This window comes from Borostomias antarcticus (assembly GCF_949987555.1).
Source record: "Borostomias antarcticus genome assembly, chromosome: 17".
Classification (NCBI taxonomy): domain Eukaryota; kingdom Metazoa; phylum Chordata; class Actinopteri; order Stomiiformes; family Stomiidae; genus Borostomias; species Borostomias antarcticus.
Genome location: NC_140250.1, coordinates 9,752,989 through 9,773,091, shown reverse-complemented (window position 1 = coordinate 9,773,091; position 20,103 = coordinate 9,752,989). Strand labels below are relative to the sequence as shown.

The 20,103-nt window shown below is 43.7% G+C and overlaps 1 protein-coding gene across 1 annotated transcript in view; it reads right to left on the bottom strand.

The window, feature by feature from the left end:
- LOC311320254 (phospholipid-transporting ATPase ABCA1) overlaps nt 1–20,103 on the bottom strand; it is a gene marked incomplete at both ends in the record, with an annotated part of 445,813 nt that overhangs the window by 212,464 nt on the left and 213,246 nt on the right. Inside the window, 4 exons of the mRNA XM_084451987.1 lie at nt 6,733–6,856; nt 12,535–12,679; nt 12,933–13,048; nt 17,393–17,570. Of these exons, the coding sequence (XP_084308113.1) occupies nt 6,733–6,856; nt 12,535–12,679; nt 12,933–13,048; nt 17,393–17,570 (563 nt within the window). The remainder of the gene's footprint in view (nt 1–6,732; nt 6,857–12,534; nt 12,680–12,932; nt 13,049–17,392; nt 17,571–20,103) is intronic.

Sequence of the window (20,103 nt, the reverse complement as noted above, 5' to 3'; positions counted from 1 at the left end):
AAATACAATTATGTAAAATACATTTTTTAGTAAATTGTTGTTTTTCACTTTACTTTCCCCAAATGTAATACTGGGATGTAATAATACTGAATAATGACTACACACCATATAAACCTTCATGGAATGTCTGGAAATAAAAAGACCAAGGAAACAGGTTCTCTTTCTCCAAACGTATCATTTACTTTTCACTGGAATGAACAAACAAACAATGGACTTGTTACTCTATAAATTAATAAAATCAATAAATAAACCATCTCATGAAGTGTATCAAGCTATGAACAAGATATCTGATAGCAAAGCCGGTGGTCTTGAACGCATCTCAGCAGAACCAACTAGGATGGAAACTGGCGTGGATAACGTGGCTGGTGTGTGCTTCTCTTTTCTGAAAAATACAAAACAGAAACAACATTAATGATAAATTAGATTTATAAAGCGCCTTTCAATACACCCAAGGACGCTTTACAAGAACAGAGAAGACCAATGAGACAAAACAACAGGCAGGACTAACAACACAGGGTAAGCTAACCGAGTAGGTAAACTGGCCAACTATGGGCCAAAGGCCTGGGCCTGGGCACGCGCACACACACAAACACACGTGTGCATACTCTAGTAGAGCACTGGCAAAACAGACATTCACTGGCAAATTTAACATTCATTGTTGGATAGAAAGATGGATATTTTGCAGGACGTAAATCATTAGGCCTACTTTAGATTTGGTTTTGACTGAAACAAGAAGTCGGCGCACTTTGGAGAAGCACAGCCGCGCCTAGGCCGGATTCATAGTCGACGCAAACTACATAAGCGCAAGCTTCGCAAGGCCACGCAAGATGTAGTGCGCACCAATGATGTTTCCATGACGACGGCTGTAAACAGGAGTAGACCGGCTTGAGATGTAAACAAGACGTAAAAATGGAGATGTTACAACGCCTGTTGCTCATAGCACTAGTGCTTATTTATGTCTCTTGTCCTCTTATTTCGGTTATTAAAGTTATAATATTTCAGTTATTCAGTCCCTCATCACCTTTGCGCTAGCTCGCTAGCTAGCTCGCACTCCACTGGAGAGTCAAGTAAACAAACAGTGCGCCCCACAATGCACAGCGTATCTGACTACGGGGTCTTTTTTAGGTCAAACATCCGTCTGAGAACGGACAGTTTCACACAACAACTGGAGCGCCCTAGAAATTGGTTGTGACCGCTCCGAAAACACCTCTTCAGGAGGGTCTCGGAGCAGCTGTTTTAGTGCGCACTTGTCTGCGATTGTTGTCTTCACACAGAGCCATACAGAGCGCTCTCGGGCCCAAAGCTCGTTTGGTGAGCACAAAACTATATGTGTGAAACCACCCTTAGTTACTCCCTTTACGCACAAATATAATGAGCGGATATTTATTCTTGATAAGTTCATGAGGTAACTTACAGTAGGATTGATCATTTTGTGTGCATAAACTGTGGCAAATATAAAACATAAACAAACAGAGCTAGCTAACATATAGTGCTAACATAAACAGTGCTAGCTAACATAAGCAGTCGGCAACATTACGGTAACGTCAAAATTACCAGTAAGAATGGGCTAACGTTAGCGAAGCTAGCCAAACTTACATCATCGACGAGATCCAAATTGTTGTCACGTCTCCAGATCCCCCAAGCTCCTCTTCTGATGAGCTGGACTCAAAGACAGCCTCTAAAACCTCAGCACATCTCCTGTTTTTTGTTTGTTTGCTCATTTTATCTCCTCCGGTAGCCTAAGTTCATTCAGGTAACGTTAGCCCAGCCGGATTCAAAACATCCTCCCTAGTTGTTTACAAACCACATGGCCCAGGTTTATCCAATGGGGGGCTCTCTTGATAGAAAGTGGTGAATAATGTGGATGGTCATTGGTTTATTATGTCTGAGACTGATAGACAGCTGAATCCATGGGGAAAGCTCCAAACAATGGAGATTCAGAGAAGGCGGCGTAGGATGCCTTCAGGAACCAACATAAACGCTGTAAATCTCAAGACACGAAACAGACGTCTTATACACAAAACAACGGTGTAAAATTCTGTATATGATTTCTGTGCGTGTTGATATGGCTGAAAAATCTATAAAAACGTACGACGCCCGCGCCACCACGGCCGCAGACTCCAGAGGGATAAAGCACAGTTCTTTTTACTCACACCAATGCTCCTATATAATTATAATTATATTATACTCCCAGTTATATTATATATTTGCTTTGTCCAGATTGCCAGTTGAACAAAAACGACCCAAGTGCAACATTGTAACATATTATTCCCTGAACCGATGCAAACGATCTAAAGGGTTGAATAGCCTGCACCCCTAGTCATTTTGCATTCATTCACTAGCCTACATAAGCATTCACATCCATACACGTAAGGGTGTGTTTTCAAGACATTGACAACATTTCAAAATTCAACATTTGCATCATAGACTTGATTGCTATTCGTTTGAGGACATTTGACCTGTGTTGAGCTGATAGCATACGTTTTGAGATTAAACACAGTTTTATCTAAATGAGCCATTGTGTGAGTGTAACCTTTTGCATTCATTGTTGAAGTCACATATAGTGTACCACAAAAATATTATTGCTGTGCACATTCTTATATCCATATGTAAGGATGGATTTTTCATTCAACCTTGACTCCTATTAAAACTAAAAAAACATATTGATGAACCTAGGCGACATCTGCTGGGAGAAAGTAGCATTGCAGCCTAAAAGTCAGGTAAAAAAAGATGGCTGACCGGCTTTTAGCCAGAATTCACAAACAAAATGACCAAACTACCTTTTCCTGGTGGGATTTCGAAGTTTCAAAAACACTGACACGTAAAACGCACATATCTAGGAAAAGTCATGAAAGCAGGGCGCTGTAACTTGAATGGTTGCAGAGAATATTTTTTTAATGTAGTTGCATGGGTCACCTTGACCCACCCTCAGCTATTCTAGTGTTAACCCTCTTGGCGCCAGGTTTTTTTTTTTTTTAAACAATATTTTTACATCTAAATTTCAAAAGAGTGTGGCTTCAGAGTGGTTAGAGATAGAGACTCACTGTAAATGAGACAAATGTTGAGAATGATCCAAAGTTTATGTTGGGTCTAAATTTATCCAACTAATTTGCATATTATGATGTCATAGGGTGGCGGCCAACTTGAATTATGCCATTTTTTAAGGAAATATGGGATATTTTGAATCAATTTGAACTTATTTCAACAAATTTCCCCACCTCTGTCCATTTGTTATGTTATCCAAATATCAAATGAACAAGAAAACAGTAAATGGTAAGCCAACAGTAGTAAACAAACTAATTACTAGGCCACATAGTAGCATCACTCACGTAAACAGAAGGCGTCTCTTAGCCGCAGAGGCCTGTGTACCTATCTATCCAGTGTACCTATCTATCCAAGTGACACTGTTTAGTTTTTCAGAGTGTGGTACCTCTCATTGCAAGGCACAGCACACAGAGCCACCCCACACTGGCCCTGCTGTCCCCTCTCAACATAGGCCTACTCATCATTGTTTACTAAATGCAGAAATGACGGGATGATTTCAAATCTGTTCCTAGATCACTTTGCCAAATCCAGGTGTAAAAGTTGGTCAAAACTGTGCCCAGTAGTCCTCAATCTCTGATTTCTCTACCAGCCCCATGGACAAATATCATCCAAAACCTGCTCACAATTGAACCTTATGGCAGCCATTTGGCGTTTTTCCAACGCAATAATCTACTCAATTCTGCTGACTCGCTCTCTCAATAACTCTGCTCCGCTCAACCCACAACTGAATGAACAGTCATCGTGTGTATTTATAGTAAACGTGAGAGGACAAAAACATATCTATAAATATACTGTGCTTACTGTAACTGTACAAAATCATTGTTGTGATTGGTCATAAATTGTGCGCGCGCGATTCATTTGCAGGCTGCTCTTCCTCCGAGCGGCCACGGTGTCTGAGCTGGGAACATGACGCTATAGTCAGACTGGCCGAGTGTCATGGAGAGTGAGAGAGACTTACCCTCAGCTCTGGTGAAATCGGTTGTAACGTGAACCACGGAATGCGCAGGGCTTTGTCATCTCAATCATTCCCAAATGACCAGGAAAAGTCGCTAGATTTGTCGAGATTATTTTGTTGTAGGTGGGATGTCTTATTTGTACAAACACGACGCACAAACTCAACTTTAGATGGTAGGCTATCTTGCAATCGAACTCTCCATCCTGGTATTTTCGAGTAGTTGTAGATCCCCATCCACAGGGATAGACAAAGTAGGCTACTGCACCAGGCAAAACAACCTATCCCCATAGTTTACAACTTTGTGGTTGTACGTAAATACGGAAGTCGGCTACACAAATGGATAAACCGAAGCTTGCCAGACAGCGCAATTTGTCTACTTTTACAGGTAAAAAACCGCTTGTCTCTAGGTCAAACTATTTCAGAAATATGCCGTCCTAAAGAACATATGGTATTGAGGAGCGCTGGCGCGCCCCGTGTATAAAATAGGGAACTCGTAATGAGATTTTCTCAAAATATATTGCATTGGAAGATGGTGTCATACTGAATCGAGAGCAAGTTATACATGTCTGCCATCTAGTGGTGGCAGGAAAATCGAGGTTTCAGCGTGTAAATATCATAAAATCACTGTTTTACTCAGTAACGCAGCTTGTCGCAGAAATGCGACTTTGGCGCCAAGAGGGTTAAAGACCTTACAGAAAAAATCTGAGCAATCAAAATTAGGAGCATAAATATTCAAAAGAGCTACTGGAAGTGAGTTAATCGCACCGGTGACAAGGACATATCTCCCACCTGGATCCGTGGTCACAGATTTGAATACAAATGGGAGGGTTTTGAGGATAAGAATGGCAACCCCTCTCGCCTTGGAAGAGAAAGTGGATTGGTACACCTGTGATACTCATATTGACGTCAAATGCTTCTGCTCTGTTGGTCGAATGTGGGTTTCCTGTAAGAAGGTAATATCGGATGATAAACTTTAAGTGTGTAAATACTTTCCCCCTCTTAAGTGCCTTACCTAGACCCCTACAATTCCAAGAGGTAAAAGTAATAGGATTCATTCCCGATCTAGCTGGATACTCATCCTGCATTTAAGGAGAAGGACAACAGAAGATGAAAGCTGACATGTGACATACACAACACTGGCAGTACAATAAACACAAACACCCCAGAACATACCCTAAGCCACAACCAAAGAACTAGGCGGCACATCCCACTTGCTATAGAGGAGGCTGCTGGGTAATAGAGCCCACGAACACTAAAACACCAACTAACCTATAGGCTACCAGCAGGCCCGTGTGCACCTCCGACTGGTTATCAGACAGTTAGCTGCACCATACAGGAGTATGGTTCTGAAAAGTGGCCTGTTAACTGGGCCATAAACCTGCATGTTGTAACAATTAGAGGCAGGCTAGACTATAAACAAGACAAAAAAATAAAATAGTAAACTCCACCTCGAAAGATAATAACTTGACTGGCACCCTAGCAGCCAGCCAACTAATAACCTCACACCACACCCCAAAGTAGGCTACTGCAATGTTGAGAATACAGATATATTCACGTAAAGTAACTTGCGTGGTAAATCTCAAATTGATCAAACTGCAATTTATGAAGGAAAAATCCATTATGCATGAGCTTATTGTCAGTCAAGCTATGTCCTATCTAATGAGTCTGCAAACCGTTCAGCATCAGCTGGCGAGTCAAAGACTTTCACCGTGTTGTCATGGACGACTTGAAGCTTGGCTGGAAAACGTAGGGAACACCTGGCGCCGGTGAGATGACACTTCAGCCGTGTAGTCAGGGAATATGAAGACCCTCTCTCCGTGGTAGTGTAGCGGTGCCTGCTGGCGGCTGAACTGGAGGATGGTCCTTACATCTCTGTCGTTGTGAACCTTGGCGATGAGGACACGCGGGCGCTCGTTGGCTTGTGGTTTGGGCTTCAAGCTGCGATGAGCCCGGTCTATCTTAACAGGCTTGGCAAAGTTCCCTTGACCTAGGAGCTCTGGAATAAGTTTGGAGACGAATTCCGTTGGGCGGCCGCCTTCCTCCCCCTCTTTAATGCCCACAATAAGGATATTAAGTCGGCGAGAGCGTCCTTCCAGGTCGTTCAACTTAGCTCTGAGTAGACCGTTAGCCCCTTGCAGCTCAGTACAAGTAGCTTCCAGGGCTGAGTTTCCCAGAGGTATCGTAGCGCTACGATGAACGCCGTAGCTTACGATGAACGTAGCGCTACGATGCCTCTGGGAAACTCAGCCCAGAGCCGCGATGCGGGTATCAGTTGCATAAAGGGCTTCGTCAATCTCATCCAGATGTTTTCAGCTGCGCGGTGCTCCTTTTGGAGAGCGGACAAGGATGCATAAATTGTGTCAAGGCGTCCCTCCATTGACTTCTTCAAATTGTCCACGAGTTTAGCTAGTTCGGTCCCCTGATTAGCAATAGCAGCTAATATAGCTTCGTTGCTAGCCGTGGCCTCGCTTGCCGACGGAGAAGTCTTTTTCTTGTCTTCCTTCCCAGGCATGGCGTAAAAGTGGACTCAACAGGTTACTATGCAGGTTAGATAACCAGTTAACCATAGATAAAGTAAAAGAGCAGCGATTAAACAGTAAAATGGAGGTTTACAGCACGGAGCTCTGACAAAACACGACTACTCCATAGCGCACGAGCGCCCCCCCATTAGAACCTGTTTGACTGTGTTTTTTCTGGTTAAGTTCTATCAGTGCATGGTGACGGACGCTTACCAAAGTTGCTGAAGAGCGTGGCCATGGCCTGGTTCTTGGCCATGTCGATGAGACCTCTGCCCAGGCAGAAGTGAGGGAAGATCAGCAGCACCTGCTTAACGATGTCGTTGATATGTGAGATATTCTGTTGAGACACACGCATACACACGTGTAGACATGCACACGCACCCACACACACACACACATACACAAACAAAAATACAAAAATCACACATACACACAGAAACACAAAAATAAACACACAAATGGACACACGCACACACACAAAAGCCGCATTAGCTGCTTAAAAAAAATCATGAAACACATCTCTGTGAGGGCTCATTATTACATGGCATGACATCACATAAAGGAGAACACGCTGGAACTTTCTGTTGCGGCACCGTGGAGGCACAAATCTGTCAGTGACTGAGGGGGGGGGGGGCTCGCATCGCTGCGGAGAAGAGAGCCTGTGGCGTTTTCTGACGTCAACCGGGTAATTAACCGACGTCCTCCGTATGTCGGCAGAAGTGAACAGCGTGCTGGGGTGGGGGCGCCAAATGTCGCAGGCCAAATGTGGGGGAGATTCTTCACTTCTCGTTAAGAACATGCTAGCTCTCATGGAGTTGTGCACACACACACAAAGATGGACAAACACAGTACATACAGACAGATGCACAGACCCACAAGATGCCCAATATTGACTCGAGAGACTCGAGAGAATTGCTTGTACACACAAGTTACAGGGACATGAATACAGGACCTAAAAAACACAAACACGCACGCACGCACACACACACACACACACACATCTGTCAATAAAGCTGTAACACACACACACATCCACAAACACAGACACACACGCACGCACTATCTTGCTTGGTACAGAGCAGGTTAATTACCCAGGTTATCCCTCTCCCTGTCTGGGTCCTTCCTGATTACTCCACTCCCCCCTCCATGCTCCCTATTCCCCTGCTCTCTCCCTCTCTTCTCCTCCCTATCTCCCTCCCTCCTCCCCCTCTCACTCCCCCTCCCCTGCTCTCTCCCTCTCTTCTCCTCCCTATCTCCCTCCCTCCTCCCCCTCTCACCCTCCCTCCCCTGCTCCCTCCCTCTCTCCTCCTCCCCATCTCTCTCCCTCCTCCTCTCACCCTCCCTCCCCTGTTCCCTCCCTCTTTCCTCCTCCCTATCTCTCTCCCTCCTCCTCTCCCCCTCCCCAGACCCCTCACCCAGGCCACCGCGGAACGACGCTGCCATTTAAAGCACACAAGACCTAATTAATTAAATGAAGAGGGAATGAAAGACAGTGTGCCGCTACCTGTACACCGGCAGCTCTAACTTCAGCGCTTCAGAGAGAGAGAGAGACAGAGAGACTTTGTGTGCCATTCTAAAATGAGCTTATGCATAATGCATACTACTTTTTTCCCCACATAGGATAGTCTTCAAAGACCTTGCTTTCACAGGGAAGAAGAGACCATACTGTACGTGGCTCCTTTCCCTTCTCACTAGACCTGGGTGGGGTGGGAGGATTTCTCAATACTGTTTAGCATTGGGGGGCAGAGTGACGGATTTTACCTTGCCTTTGTTAGAATTATTCCCAGGGAGTTGCCCTCCAAAGTTTTTTAGGTTTATATCAATTAGTCGTATCAGTATCAAATATATCAGTATCAGATCATATCAGTATCATATATATTAGCCTAGTATATATCAGTATCATATACATTTCAAATAAGAGTTATAAGAGTTTACTTTTTATCCGGCTGCACCATGGAGTCTAGGTGCATGCCTCTGCCCTCTGTGGCCATCTAATGCTTATTGTAGTTGTGCCTTGCTGCCTGTAGCACCATCCTTGATGGTCATGCTGTGTCGTGGCTTATTTGTGTTTTTCGGTGTCTCCGTGGTGCTTCACGTCTGTGCAACCACCATGCTCGATACAGAAGTCTACCCTGCACAGTTTACAAAAAGCATATCCCTTTCCTCTAAAACTCTCAGTGAGAAATGTAAACTCTACTTTCCACTGAGGCTGGAATTTACATGAGTATTTTTTTTCTTTGAAGAGCTCATTCTCTCTTCTGTCAGTCAAGAGACGGTAGACGCTAGATCCTCAGGGAGAAAGTCCTGTAGCGCACGCACGGACTACACAGCTACCATGGAAACCAAACAACGGTGTAGCTGTATTGAAGTCAATCAATCAATCAATCAAAGCTTTATTTGTATAGCGCATTTCATACCCAGAGGCAACACAATGCGCTTTACAGAGAACAAGGAAGGTGGGCATACGACCCACTCTCTACATATTCCAGAGGGAAGCAAAAAAACAGTAATCACCCGGGGGCCAGATAAGTGAGCTGTAAAAATTCTTCCCTGACCCCTCTCAACAAGGCGATCGAGCAAGCTCCTGGAGTATGTTTGTCTACCGGCTAAGAACATTTATAAAGCAATAAATTACATTCAATTACATTTTCAGAGTAAGACTAAAAACATCATAGGAGAGACATGGCAAACACCGGTGTGTGTTTGCCATTGCCCAGGCCTAAAGCCGGAAGTGGGCTGGTGTGTGTCTGTATGTACGTGTGTAAAACAGTAAAATTTAGAGCGTTATGTTAGAATGAAACAGGTCGTGACTCGTGAGTAAATCTGATTGTCAGAAATCGGGAGAAATGCGGGAGAAAAATGACCTCGGGAGAGCATTACCCCCCCCCCCCCCCCCCCATCCTGAATGGACAATACGTGCTGCAGAGCTGAGGTTGGTCGTTAACCCTTTGAGAAAGAGCACAGAGCAAGCGAACTGCACCAAGCTCTGACAAGAATATTCTTGGCTGTGGGCAGGGTGGCCACTGGCCTAGATTCCTAAGGCAAGTCTGCCTGTATAACCAAAACACCTCATTGATCATGATGTCAAAGCAAAACCCTTGGATGTCCAGCAGTGTGTGTGTGTGTGTGTGTGTTCTGCGGATATGTCAATGTCTAAATTATGGTCTGTGTGTTGCCAGCCACCCGAACTATCGTAACTCCTGATGATGTGTGCCGTGTGCATTGAGGCTTTAAAGATCCATGCGTGTCATGACATGATGCTGTACCAGGTGGGGAATCACAACATCATTTGAAAGTCATGTCGTTCTACATTTAACTGGATTTCACACATATGAGACTATGGGGGAAAAATAAACAATGAAAGCGATGACCTTGCTTGAATTCAAGATCAATTCTAGATCAATACTACGAAACCACAGGTCTTCTCACAATCGTATGTTCATCAAGAAGATCTAACAGATCTTAAGGCGATGATGAAACGCTTGACAATTTCTTCCAAATCCGTGCTTCATGCCCATAAATCATTTTCAAATGGTTCTGAAGGGGGAAAATCTCCAAGGCACTCAGCTGACCCATATTGCAGTATTCGTATTCCCCCAGCATCGCCTTACTCTACACCAGAGGGATTAAGTGTGGAAGGAAAAAATATGTCTGGAGCAGGATAGCAACCACTAACCATCCCTTGCCATTGTAGATTGTTAATGTGAACATTAACGGTTAGATATGTGTATGCAGTGCATATAAAATAGTGTGCCACTATTTTAAGATGAAGAAGTCAACTCGCTAGCAAATGAGCGCTCTGAAAACTATTGTTGAAGCATGTGCTGCAATTAAACTATAGGGTGCAGGAACAGGACAGTCTACCAGACATATCCAGCGCTGCAGAACTTTTATACTGCTCCATGTACTGACACACACACACACAAACAAACAAACAAATACACACACTCCGACCCCCTACCCTGTCAGATCTATGGCTGCCTGCAGCTTTGTCTGAGTGGCTAGCTGCTCTGGCATCGACTCAGACTCCGTCTTATGCATACAAGGCAGGCTGGGATTGATGCGATCCACAGGGAGCTGGGCCCCAAAAAAAAGTCATCTCCCAGGCTCCCCCTGGTCTCCAGATGAAACTGGGACATGAAGTCCATAGAGAGCTTCTGCACCCCCATCCCCCGCCCCCAGCAGCTATGGTCTTCTTTATTCTGGCCCCACCTGGACTACAAGTCATGAGCCCGTTGGGGAATCCAGATTCATTCACGCTCAACCTTCAGATGAAAATAAATAACGGAGTGGGGGAGAAGCGGCGATCTTTTTTTGCTGTTGCTGTTATCGTTTGGCTGTCGGCGCAACGCAAGGCCAGGAGTGGAGGCGTGAAGTTGCGATGGGAAAAGGAAAAAAAGAAAATAGGGTGACGATGAGAGATCAAGCTGTTGGATACCTGTATGTGTGACGCGACCTGGAGCGGGCCGGCGCTAACCAGGGCGTGGTCTAACCCAGGCTTGTCTATGTGCAGACATTCCACATCTGCTCTGTCCGTCAGATTTATCAGGACAGAGAAGGGGTGAAAAGACGCAGAAGTGGCATGGCCATTTTTTTTCCTACTGCTGTGAGTCTGACAGTGGGGGACATGAGTGATGCATCAATCCAGGGCAACTGCAGGGGGACCAGTATCTGCATTGGCATCGCCAGGGGGTGTGATAGCCAGGGGATCCACCCCGCTCATCCCCCCCCCCCCCTCCCACACACACGTGCCTGTCATTTCTCAATTGACCCTGAATGTTACATGGAAGGCGTTCTAATACACTATGTGTTGCCCTTGACAAGGCACAGCATGGCAAGTCAACTGTCAGTGTGTGATTTGTGTTCCATTAATATATTACCGGAGCCTGTTATGAATATGATCCACAACAACAACATCAATGAAGTATTTAATTAAAAAAACAACCACAAAGACATTGTTTGACGGTGGGGTGGGGGCAGCGAGAAACAAATCAATGATGAACGACAGCGATAATGAAACCGGTATGCAAATGATTCACTTTTTGTTATGAAGAAGGCAATAACCAATGTTGGGCCGTGTGTCAGAGATGGATGCTCTGAGGACGGGCGCCATGTGATGACACAGGCTCTGCTCGCACCGAAGCGAGGTGGATGAGAGCTGGCTGACTTTCCTTCTGAAACAGAGGAGGTTTTTCATGAGGAATCGGGTGCGCCATGACCTGAATGAGTAGGGGTTATACAGTATGTGACTGCACTGGAGATGAAACCATCTGCACATTTCTATCTAAAAACACAGGAAAAAATGCTCAGGCTTAAATAGGGCCTACAAAATCCGCCAAGTGGGATACAGTACCCAAATAAATTATACAAATGAATGACAGTTATTTGTGCCACTTATTGTGTTCCAAGTCAGCTATTCTAGTTAGTACTTTATTGAGTGTTTGAGTGTAAAAAATATTGAGTGTATTAACTCAACAGTTGATATTAATGGGAGGAAACAAATTTTACAAAATCTTACAAAAAATAAAAGTATGACTGACAGGCTGTGCTATCTCTGTTTGTTACAGCCTCTTGAACATTCCTCTCCCTTTGTAAGTTATTGTTTTTTTTTTGTTTTTTTTATCAGTTTTGAGCAGAGAGGTTCTTGGTTTAATTGGAGACTCGGTGAAAGATGCATGAAGCACATTCCAGAGGCACTCCTCACCTTACGATTAAACAGTAAAGGGAACAGAAACATACCACCTAAGAAATCCTTCTAGCGGGCAAACATTCTCTCAAATGTTACTGCAGGAAGAGATTTTATGGTATGCCTTCTTGCACACGTTGAAAGAATACCTACGAATCTACAGAGGAATACCTGGAAAAGGGTTTAATTATCCAAATATGACCTCATCACCATTCTGTGTGTGTGTGTGTGTGTGTGAGTGAGTTAGTGTTTGTATGAGTTGCATATGAGCTGCGTGTGTGTGTGTGTGTCTGTGTGTGTGAACTCTTAGCCCAGTGGCGTGCACCTACATCGTCGTTGAAGAGCTCCATGACGAAGGTCGCTACACTGCCGTTGATGCCGATGAAGAGGTTGATGCAGGTCAGCACCACGTAGGCCGTGCTGGGCACGCTGAACACGAAGGAGGCCGGGTACATCATGGGCGTGATGGACCACCTGAGAGCGCAAAGCATCAGAAGAAAGGCCAGGTGTTTTTGTCTCACCCTGTGCGTGAGTCTCTATAGTGAAAAACTTACAGTACATGACTTAATTAAATGCATACCACCAGACCTGAAAAAAAATCTAGGGGAAACACTGCCTGCATTATAAGGCTCAAATGTTTTGCGGCTCGACAGTTGTAGGCGTGACCGTCCTCCAGCCAGGCGGGTCACTGGCATCGGACGGAGAGTGTCGGTTTGAAGCCACTCACCCATACATGAGGAGGAGGAGGACCAGAGCCGGCAAGTTTTGAGGGGACACATAGGATTTTTGTTGGAAGCACAGGAAGATGACGATGACGATCAGACATGGGATGATGTAGTTGCACTGTAACAATAAAACGCAAATACATGTGTATTACAAATCTATTTATGGAAGTAACTGGGAAATAAAGGCCAATTTTGTCAGGAGAGCTAATTAACATCCAATTAACTGTGGCTCCCAGTGCAGTAGTGGTTCTGAGTAGAACCTGAAGCCTCTGACACTTTAAGCAAACCTAACAACCAGGAAGTGAAGGCCAGGGAAAAAACAAATGCCTAACTACCAATTATGGGCTCACATGATATACTGTATCTCATGGACTTACCATATCAAAGGACTTATTCATAATCATGTTCAAGAAAATACAAATTACAATTAAGTTAAGAAATCTAAAGATGGAGTTTTAATTAGCTTCCACAGAACGCTTTATAATTTGAAAAAGTGCAATCAAATAGCCTACTCTTTCATTTGAGAAGCGTCATCACTGGCAATTTTAATCATCAAACATTCTCATAATTTGGGAAGTACATGTCAGATGTTGCACTTGTTACATAATTAATACACACTAATGTCATTTTAGTAGCTTCCTGTCAGGCCTTTTACTACCAACGCTACGTAAGATTTGGTGAAAAACTACAAGACTTATATGCATAAAATAATTAAGTAACCCAAGCTGGGAGGTAACATGCTTTTCTGAGATTGAGTTAACTTTTATAAGGCACTGAAAAGCCAAGCCATGTCAATTTAAAAAACAATTAAAGCAATTTTGTTACAGATTGGGGCTGTGTTTTTGTGGAAGTGTTACAGTACTCAGACCTACTGTAAGGATATTGTAATGTAATTGCAGTTGCAGAAATGTTGTCACGGTAATGTGAGTTGCTGTTGAGGACTGTCGGGGACCGTCAACGTAATAGGCATGACGCGGTTTGGGGCAGACATCGTGTGTGTGTGTGTGTGTAGTGTCTGTGTTGGGGGGTGGGGGTGCAGACGATATATGCAGATGAGAATGTCTCCTGGCAAAAATCGTTACACTGCCTGCATAATAACATTTCTCTCCTCCTCTGTCAGCATTCAGCCACCATTGCAGATCCTGGTTGCCCGATAGACTTATTACTGCTGTCAGGACTGCGGGAAACTGCCAATGTAGCAGCAACACTTTGAATCACTATTTGCTACCACTAGCTTGTTGAGCATAAGCGATGGGAGCAGCCATTGTCAATAACTTTACACAAGCCAATACTAGTTATTCGGTGCTGCATTTGCACAGGCAACCTCATTTCTCCATTAAAGAGGTACTCCAGTCAAAATCGGATTTTCTGGGGTTTTGCATGGCATTTGTACTTGGAGGCATTGTGTGAACACTCTGAAAGTGTTGAATTTGTGTGTTTTTTAGTTTTAGAGAACTAAATGATATAATTTTAAACTGCCATTTTCACCTCTCTTGTAAGTTTGACGTCAGACTTACAAAATTGGCACTCCCCCTCGCCTCAAACTGTCTTAAGAACCCGCCCCCATGCCCGCCCACTAGTAAAAAGTGATATTGGAATTTTGCACCCTAACCTCTTCATCCATGGTAAGTTCAGATCCTTGTTACTGATTTCCACATCTCACCAAGATTGCAGATCTACTATACTAAACTATAATTTAAAACGTTGATTGTTTCAGTAACCATTTTATAAGCTAATAGTAATCTTATGACACAAGGATAATGTTGAATTGAATTAGGCTAGGTTAACCATATTGACGTGGTTAGCTAGTTTGCTTGCTATTGGTAGCCGAGTTAGCGCTTGCTCTGTAACTTGACAAACGATTTGATAACTGCAATTCTAAAGCATGTCTATATGCAGTAGCTTGCTAGAAACATATCATTCAGTGATAATAATAGTAGTATACTAGAACTAATTTGTACATATGTTTTATAATTGTATAGCTGTGTTAGTTATACTAGCATGCTAATGTTAGCTCTCAATGCATTTGCTTTTGGTAACGTTAGCCGTCCTGTGCAATGGCAGAAACACAGCACATCATACTGTACCCTTCCCTGGCATTAAACAAAATTAATCAGGTGCAAACTGTGCTGTAAGGTTTCTGAAGCGATAGCCTTCCAGAACTGTTGAGTATGCTGTGTTGTATATGCCAATAGGCAATGTTACGAAGTCAAAGTTGGTTAGAAGTCAGTTTGTCTCCCCAAGAATCTCCCGATTATCCCTCGCTCAAACTACATTTGATGTAGACTAACTGATAAATAGTATATATAGATATGATTGTTGTAACATTATGCTGTTTTGTATATGCAAAATAATGATGCTATTACTAATCGCTTTTATAATTTGTCCCCTTTTCTTGTAACCAGATCATAGCTACATTTCCAATACTGGGACTCGGGAGGTCCAGGTCCCACGCTTCAGGGCTCTGGAGGTGTGCAGGTCTTGGAGGGCAGGTTGCAGCCAATGTCACCTAATGATATTATAAATATGTTACAACACTTCCCTGTTTTCTGAGAAAGTAGCCTATGTCTTCATTTTATGTCATGTTGTATGCACAACAATTACCTCGGAAAATAAAAATAGTAGCCTAGCCTGCAGTTTTTTGTCATGTATTTATTCTAGAAAACATAGCCTATTCTCACAATGAGATCTTCACTTGATCAAACAAACCTGTGTACTGAATAGTTTGTCCTAAGGCATTGTATTGCAGTGTTGTGCTAAAGTATGACTACATTTCGGGGTGGGTGGAGGTGAAGATATTAAGTCAAGTTATTTTCCTTTCATTTACAACACCAAAGAATTGTAATTCTGCAAAACATTATGAAAGTTGTGTAAGCCTAATCATCACTGCAGTGGCATCTGCTCCACAGAATGTTGATCATCCCAGCACCTCGATCCGACCCAACTGCAGGAAGCATTGCGCATTTTGGGATTAAACAGCTCCAGTAGCGATATTCTATTATAACCAGAGGGCATTACAATAACATTCAAAACGAGATCTATTGACTGCATGACCTGTTACATCTCCGGACTCCGGAGTAGGCTATCCCTTGTCCGCTGTGCGCTCATGGAGTCTTGGTGCACGGCCCTCTGTCTCTCCAAACTCATTGATTATACTGAATCGCTGCGCTACGCATGCAGTCTCCCACATAATTAGGGGTAGGATAAGTAGGCTACATCCTCTCCCCCTTTCTGTAAAGCGCACATTGTGTTGCCTTTGTAGGCTATATGAAACAAGCTATAATGATTTAATTGATCTGACTAATAATCAGTTATTGCAGTGGTATTCCGCTCGATTCCTTTATATCACCACAACTGACAGATCCCAGAACAGTAACGTTTCAGTGTTAAACAGGCTTTGTTGGACACCTACTTAGATAAATGATGCTAGACTGGTGAATAATGCGGATTGTATGTCGGTTTCACAGCGCAAATGATCTGTCTTCTGGTAAGACCCACAGTTGCAATTATTTGACTAACTAAGGTCTATAGCTACTGTTGGTAGCTGGCTGAAAGCTATAACGTAAGTCAAATAGCCCAAGCCTCCAAGCTTGCCTGGCCAGCTGCAGGGTGCTTTTCCTCGGTGTCGCGGGGGAGACGCACCTTTGTTATAACTTTATCGTACTTTTTTCAAATAATTCGAGGATATGGCCTGTTAGGTAGCGTGCATCTTTATAATGTTTGGGGGTTAAAAGGTAGTGTGACATCTTATGTTTCTTATATTAAGGACTTTGTAAATGCCTGTACACTTCCTGGTGTCAAGGTAACTATGGTTACAAACAACAAATGTGTGGAAGTTGGGGCCGCGGCCTGTCAATCATTTCTGACTGACGCCCTATTTGACACGCCCACAAAACGAGGTGAGCATGGAGAGGGAGAAATTTGGGCATATACAAAGGAGTTTTATAGTACTTAAAAATTACTGAATAACAAAATTGATGGGCATATTCTGTTCTATGTCACCTAAAGATAACTGGCATGTGTCACGTTCAACCACTTTATTCCGCCTTTAATGCTGCGAAATATTATTTCGCTACGGCCTTTGGTAAAACTGTAATTATGCTCTTGGAATACCTTGAAACCCTACTTAGAGTACAAATTGCAGAAAATTATGCAAGATCATTGTAATTGAAGACATATAATACGCACTAATGAAACGGCTTATTCCATTCATCCATCCCACATCTTGCCTCACACACTGAACCCTCTCTTAGCTAAAAACTCAATAGTTCAAACACATCAGGAAGCTACAGTGGGTTGCAGTTCTGCTCCCATATCCACTGAGCACCACACACACACACACAATTGGTATCTCCGGGTTTCTCACTCCATCCCAATCACCCCCCCCCCCCCCTCCCCGCCGTGGAGGGTATGAATCAGAAGGCGAGGCAGCGACGACTGGGCTGAGGAAACCTCCACCTACCATGTCCCAAGCCAGGTTGGCCACCCAGTACACAGCGGGGTTGATCCCGCTGACGAACTGCAGGTGCTTGGCCTTGTTGACGCGCTCCTGGATGAGGAAGAGGACGAAGCTGGCCGGGATGAAGGACATGGCGAAGATGACGCAGATGGACACCACTACGTCAGTGGAGGTGGTCGCCCTGTGGAGAGGATGAGGAGGAACACGCTCAATTAATTTCCAGAGAGAAAATGCGAGGACCTAAAGGGCTGTACAACGTTTTCGTTTTAAATATGACAAAATCCAAATGTTTTCACGCTTCTGAACCTGTAATGCGGTATGGATCGGCGGATTGAGAGTGATTGGTTTTGCATCCTGTTTTGATCTTTAAAGAAGGACAAAGTTTGCTTAAAGGGCTATTACTTTTGAGGAATTGGAAGTTTGAGTGTATGATCAAGCTGAATAGAAAGGCTAAATCATTTACTTAGCAGACTGACACTGTATAATATTACAATGTATATGTAAGCGAGTGACAAAATGTCCTTGTAAGTCCCAGATAGTGGTAGGGACATGTTAGCACTCCTCAAAGGAGTGTTAACATGTCCCTATTAGCACAACTGTTAGAGCGTCCGCCTCAAAAGCGGGGGAGCATGGGTTCAAATCCTGCCCTGGGCAGACCGGGAGCCCAGTGGTGTGGAGTGAGTTTAGAGAGCAGGGATTTTCCTGGCTCAAAATGAGGCGGAGGCGGTACCTTAAGTGGGGGATCTGGTGATCGCCCTCTACAAGGTAGTTTCCTGCCTATTATCCACAGTTTATACAACGGTTAGTTCTGGTTCTTGATTCTGATTGGCTGGAAGCCGTGTTAAAATATGTTGTATAAAAGCAATAAACCACTCGAGGCCGTGTGTTAAAGTGATTTTATAACAGCTATGGGCATAGGCGATTTTACCCTCTGAGAGTAGGGGGGGCAACAATTTGACGTGAGAAAAAAACAAAACAGTTCTGCCGTCTCGTCCCATCTATTTACAAAGAATACCAGTTGTGAACAGTATGCTAATAAGAAATCCGTATGACAATTCAATATGTACAACGCATCAAACTTCATCTAGACACCACGAGCAAGTCAATATGACTTTATGACCGAGCACTAGGCCATACCCAACATCACAACATCAAACTGCAACTGCCTGCTGGTGCTAGCTTCCTCGCCGATGGTGCTGGTGCTAGTGCTGGTGCTAGTGCTAGTGCTGGTGCTAGTACTAGTGCTAGCTCCGATAGCCTCTGGAGCACTTCTGCATTCGATTGCACCTGCTGCGGTGTCATTTCGAGTGGTAGCTTCTTCATTAGCATTGCCAGATTTTATTTTATTTTAAGAAGAAGTGGTAAATTGTTTTCATAGCTCTTTTTTGCCATTATGAGCAGGTTGGCTAGTTGTAGCTTGTTGAGCACTGAGCAGTTCAGTCAGATCTAATTTTTTTCGACGGACGAGTTGTGCCATTAGTGGATTATGAATATATATATATTTTTAAAGGTAGCCTAGTTTAAGTAATAAATACACTTTTAAAATTAATGATGATCTAACACAAACTGGTACAAACCACAATTATGTATTTAATAATTGTGTTAATTAGTAAAAAAAAAAAAAAAAAAAGTTTTTTTTATTTATTTTTATTTTTAAGAATCTGAGCAGAGTTGGGCTGTCCAATCAGGGGGGGCACTTGCCCCCCCTGCCCCCCCTATAAAATCGCAATGGCTATGGGGGTTTTAGGCACTCTGCTTTGCGTCGTGCCTAACAACGCCCCCTAGCTGTTATAAAATCATATAACACACGGCCTTGAGTGGTTTATTGCTTAAATATAAACCTGCCTAACCTACTATTCTCTCTCTCGCTCATATGCTTGCATCTCACTCCCTCCCCATCTCCTCCTCTGCTCTCTAGCTCCTCTATCCAGGTACCGCGCAGGGGTCCGCCGAGCTCCTCGAAGCCTGGCCAATAACCCGAAGTACTCATCCGCTACACCCAGAGTCTCATTCCTGGATACTCTACCGCATTCATTAATTCATACATCATGTAACTGTCAGCTTTCCATTCCCTTTCATTGCCAATCATTCTCCTGTTCATTATTGTCATTGGTTCATTCCGTCCATCACACTTCCTTAAATGTTTCTAATTGTTGGTGTTTTGTCTTTTGAAATTGTGAATCTGTTATCAGTGTTTTTATACAGATGGGGGAACTTAGGAGTAGTAACCTTACCCGCGGGATCTCAACGTACCGTCTGCAGCATTCCGCACCACCGCTCGCATGGAGGGAGAAGTAATACTACTCATTGACCCATTGCGGTAGCCTGGCACATTAGATGAGCTTACCTTGTTCTCAAACTCCTTGTTCTCCGTCTGGTTGTAATTTAATTATTACGAACATAGCCTATCTATCTCTGTAACTGACGTCGGGTCAATATCTGTTAACTCATATGGAACAAGGTATCGGGACAAGTAGAGGTTTAACACATAACTAGCAGAGTGTTCTCATATGGAATATGGCCACTCCGCTGGCTCTGGCATACCTGGATCCACCAGATGCCACTGTTTAATTCATTCCTTTAGATCCAGACCCCTAACTTGGAAACGAGACCTCATTTCAATGATGCCGAGCATATATATAGACATTAATAGGCAACACTCAATAAATACTGCAGCACTATAATATGGTATGCTAGGAATTTGATAATTCGAG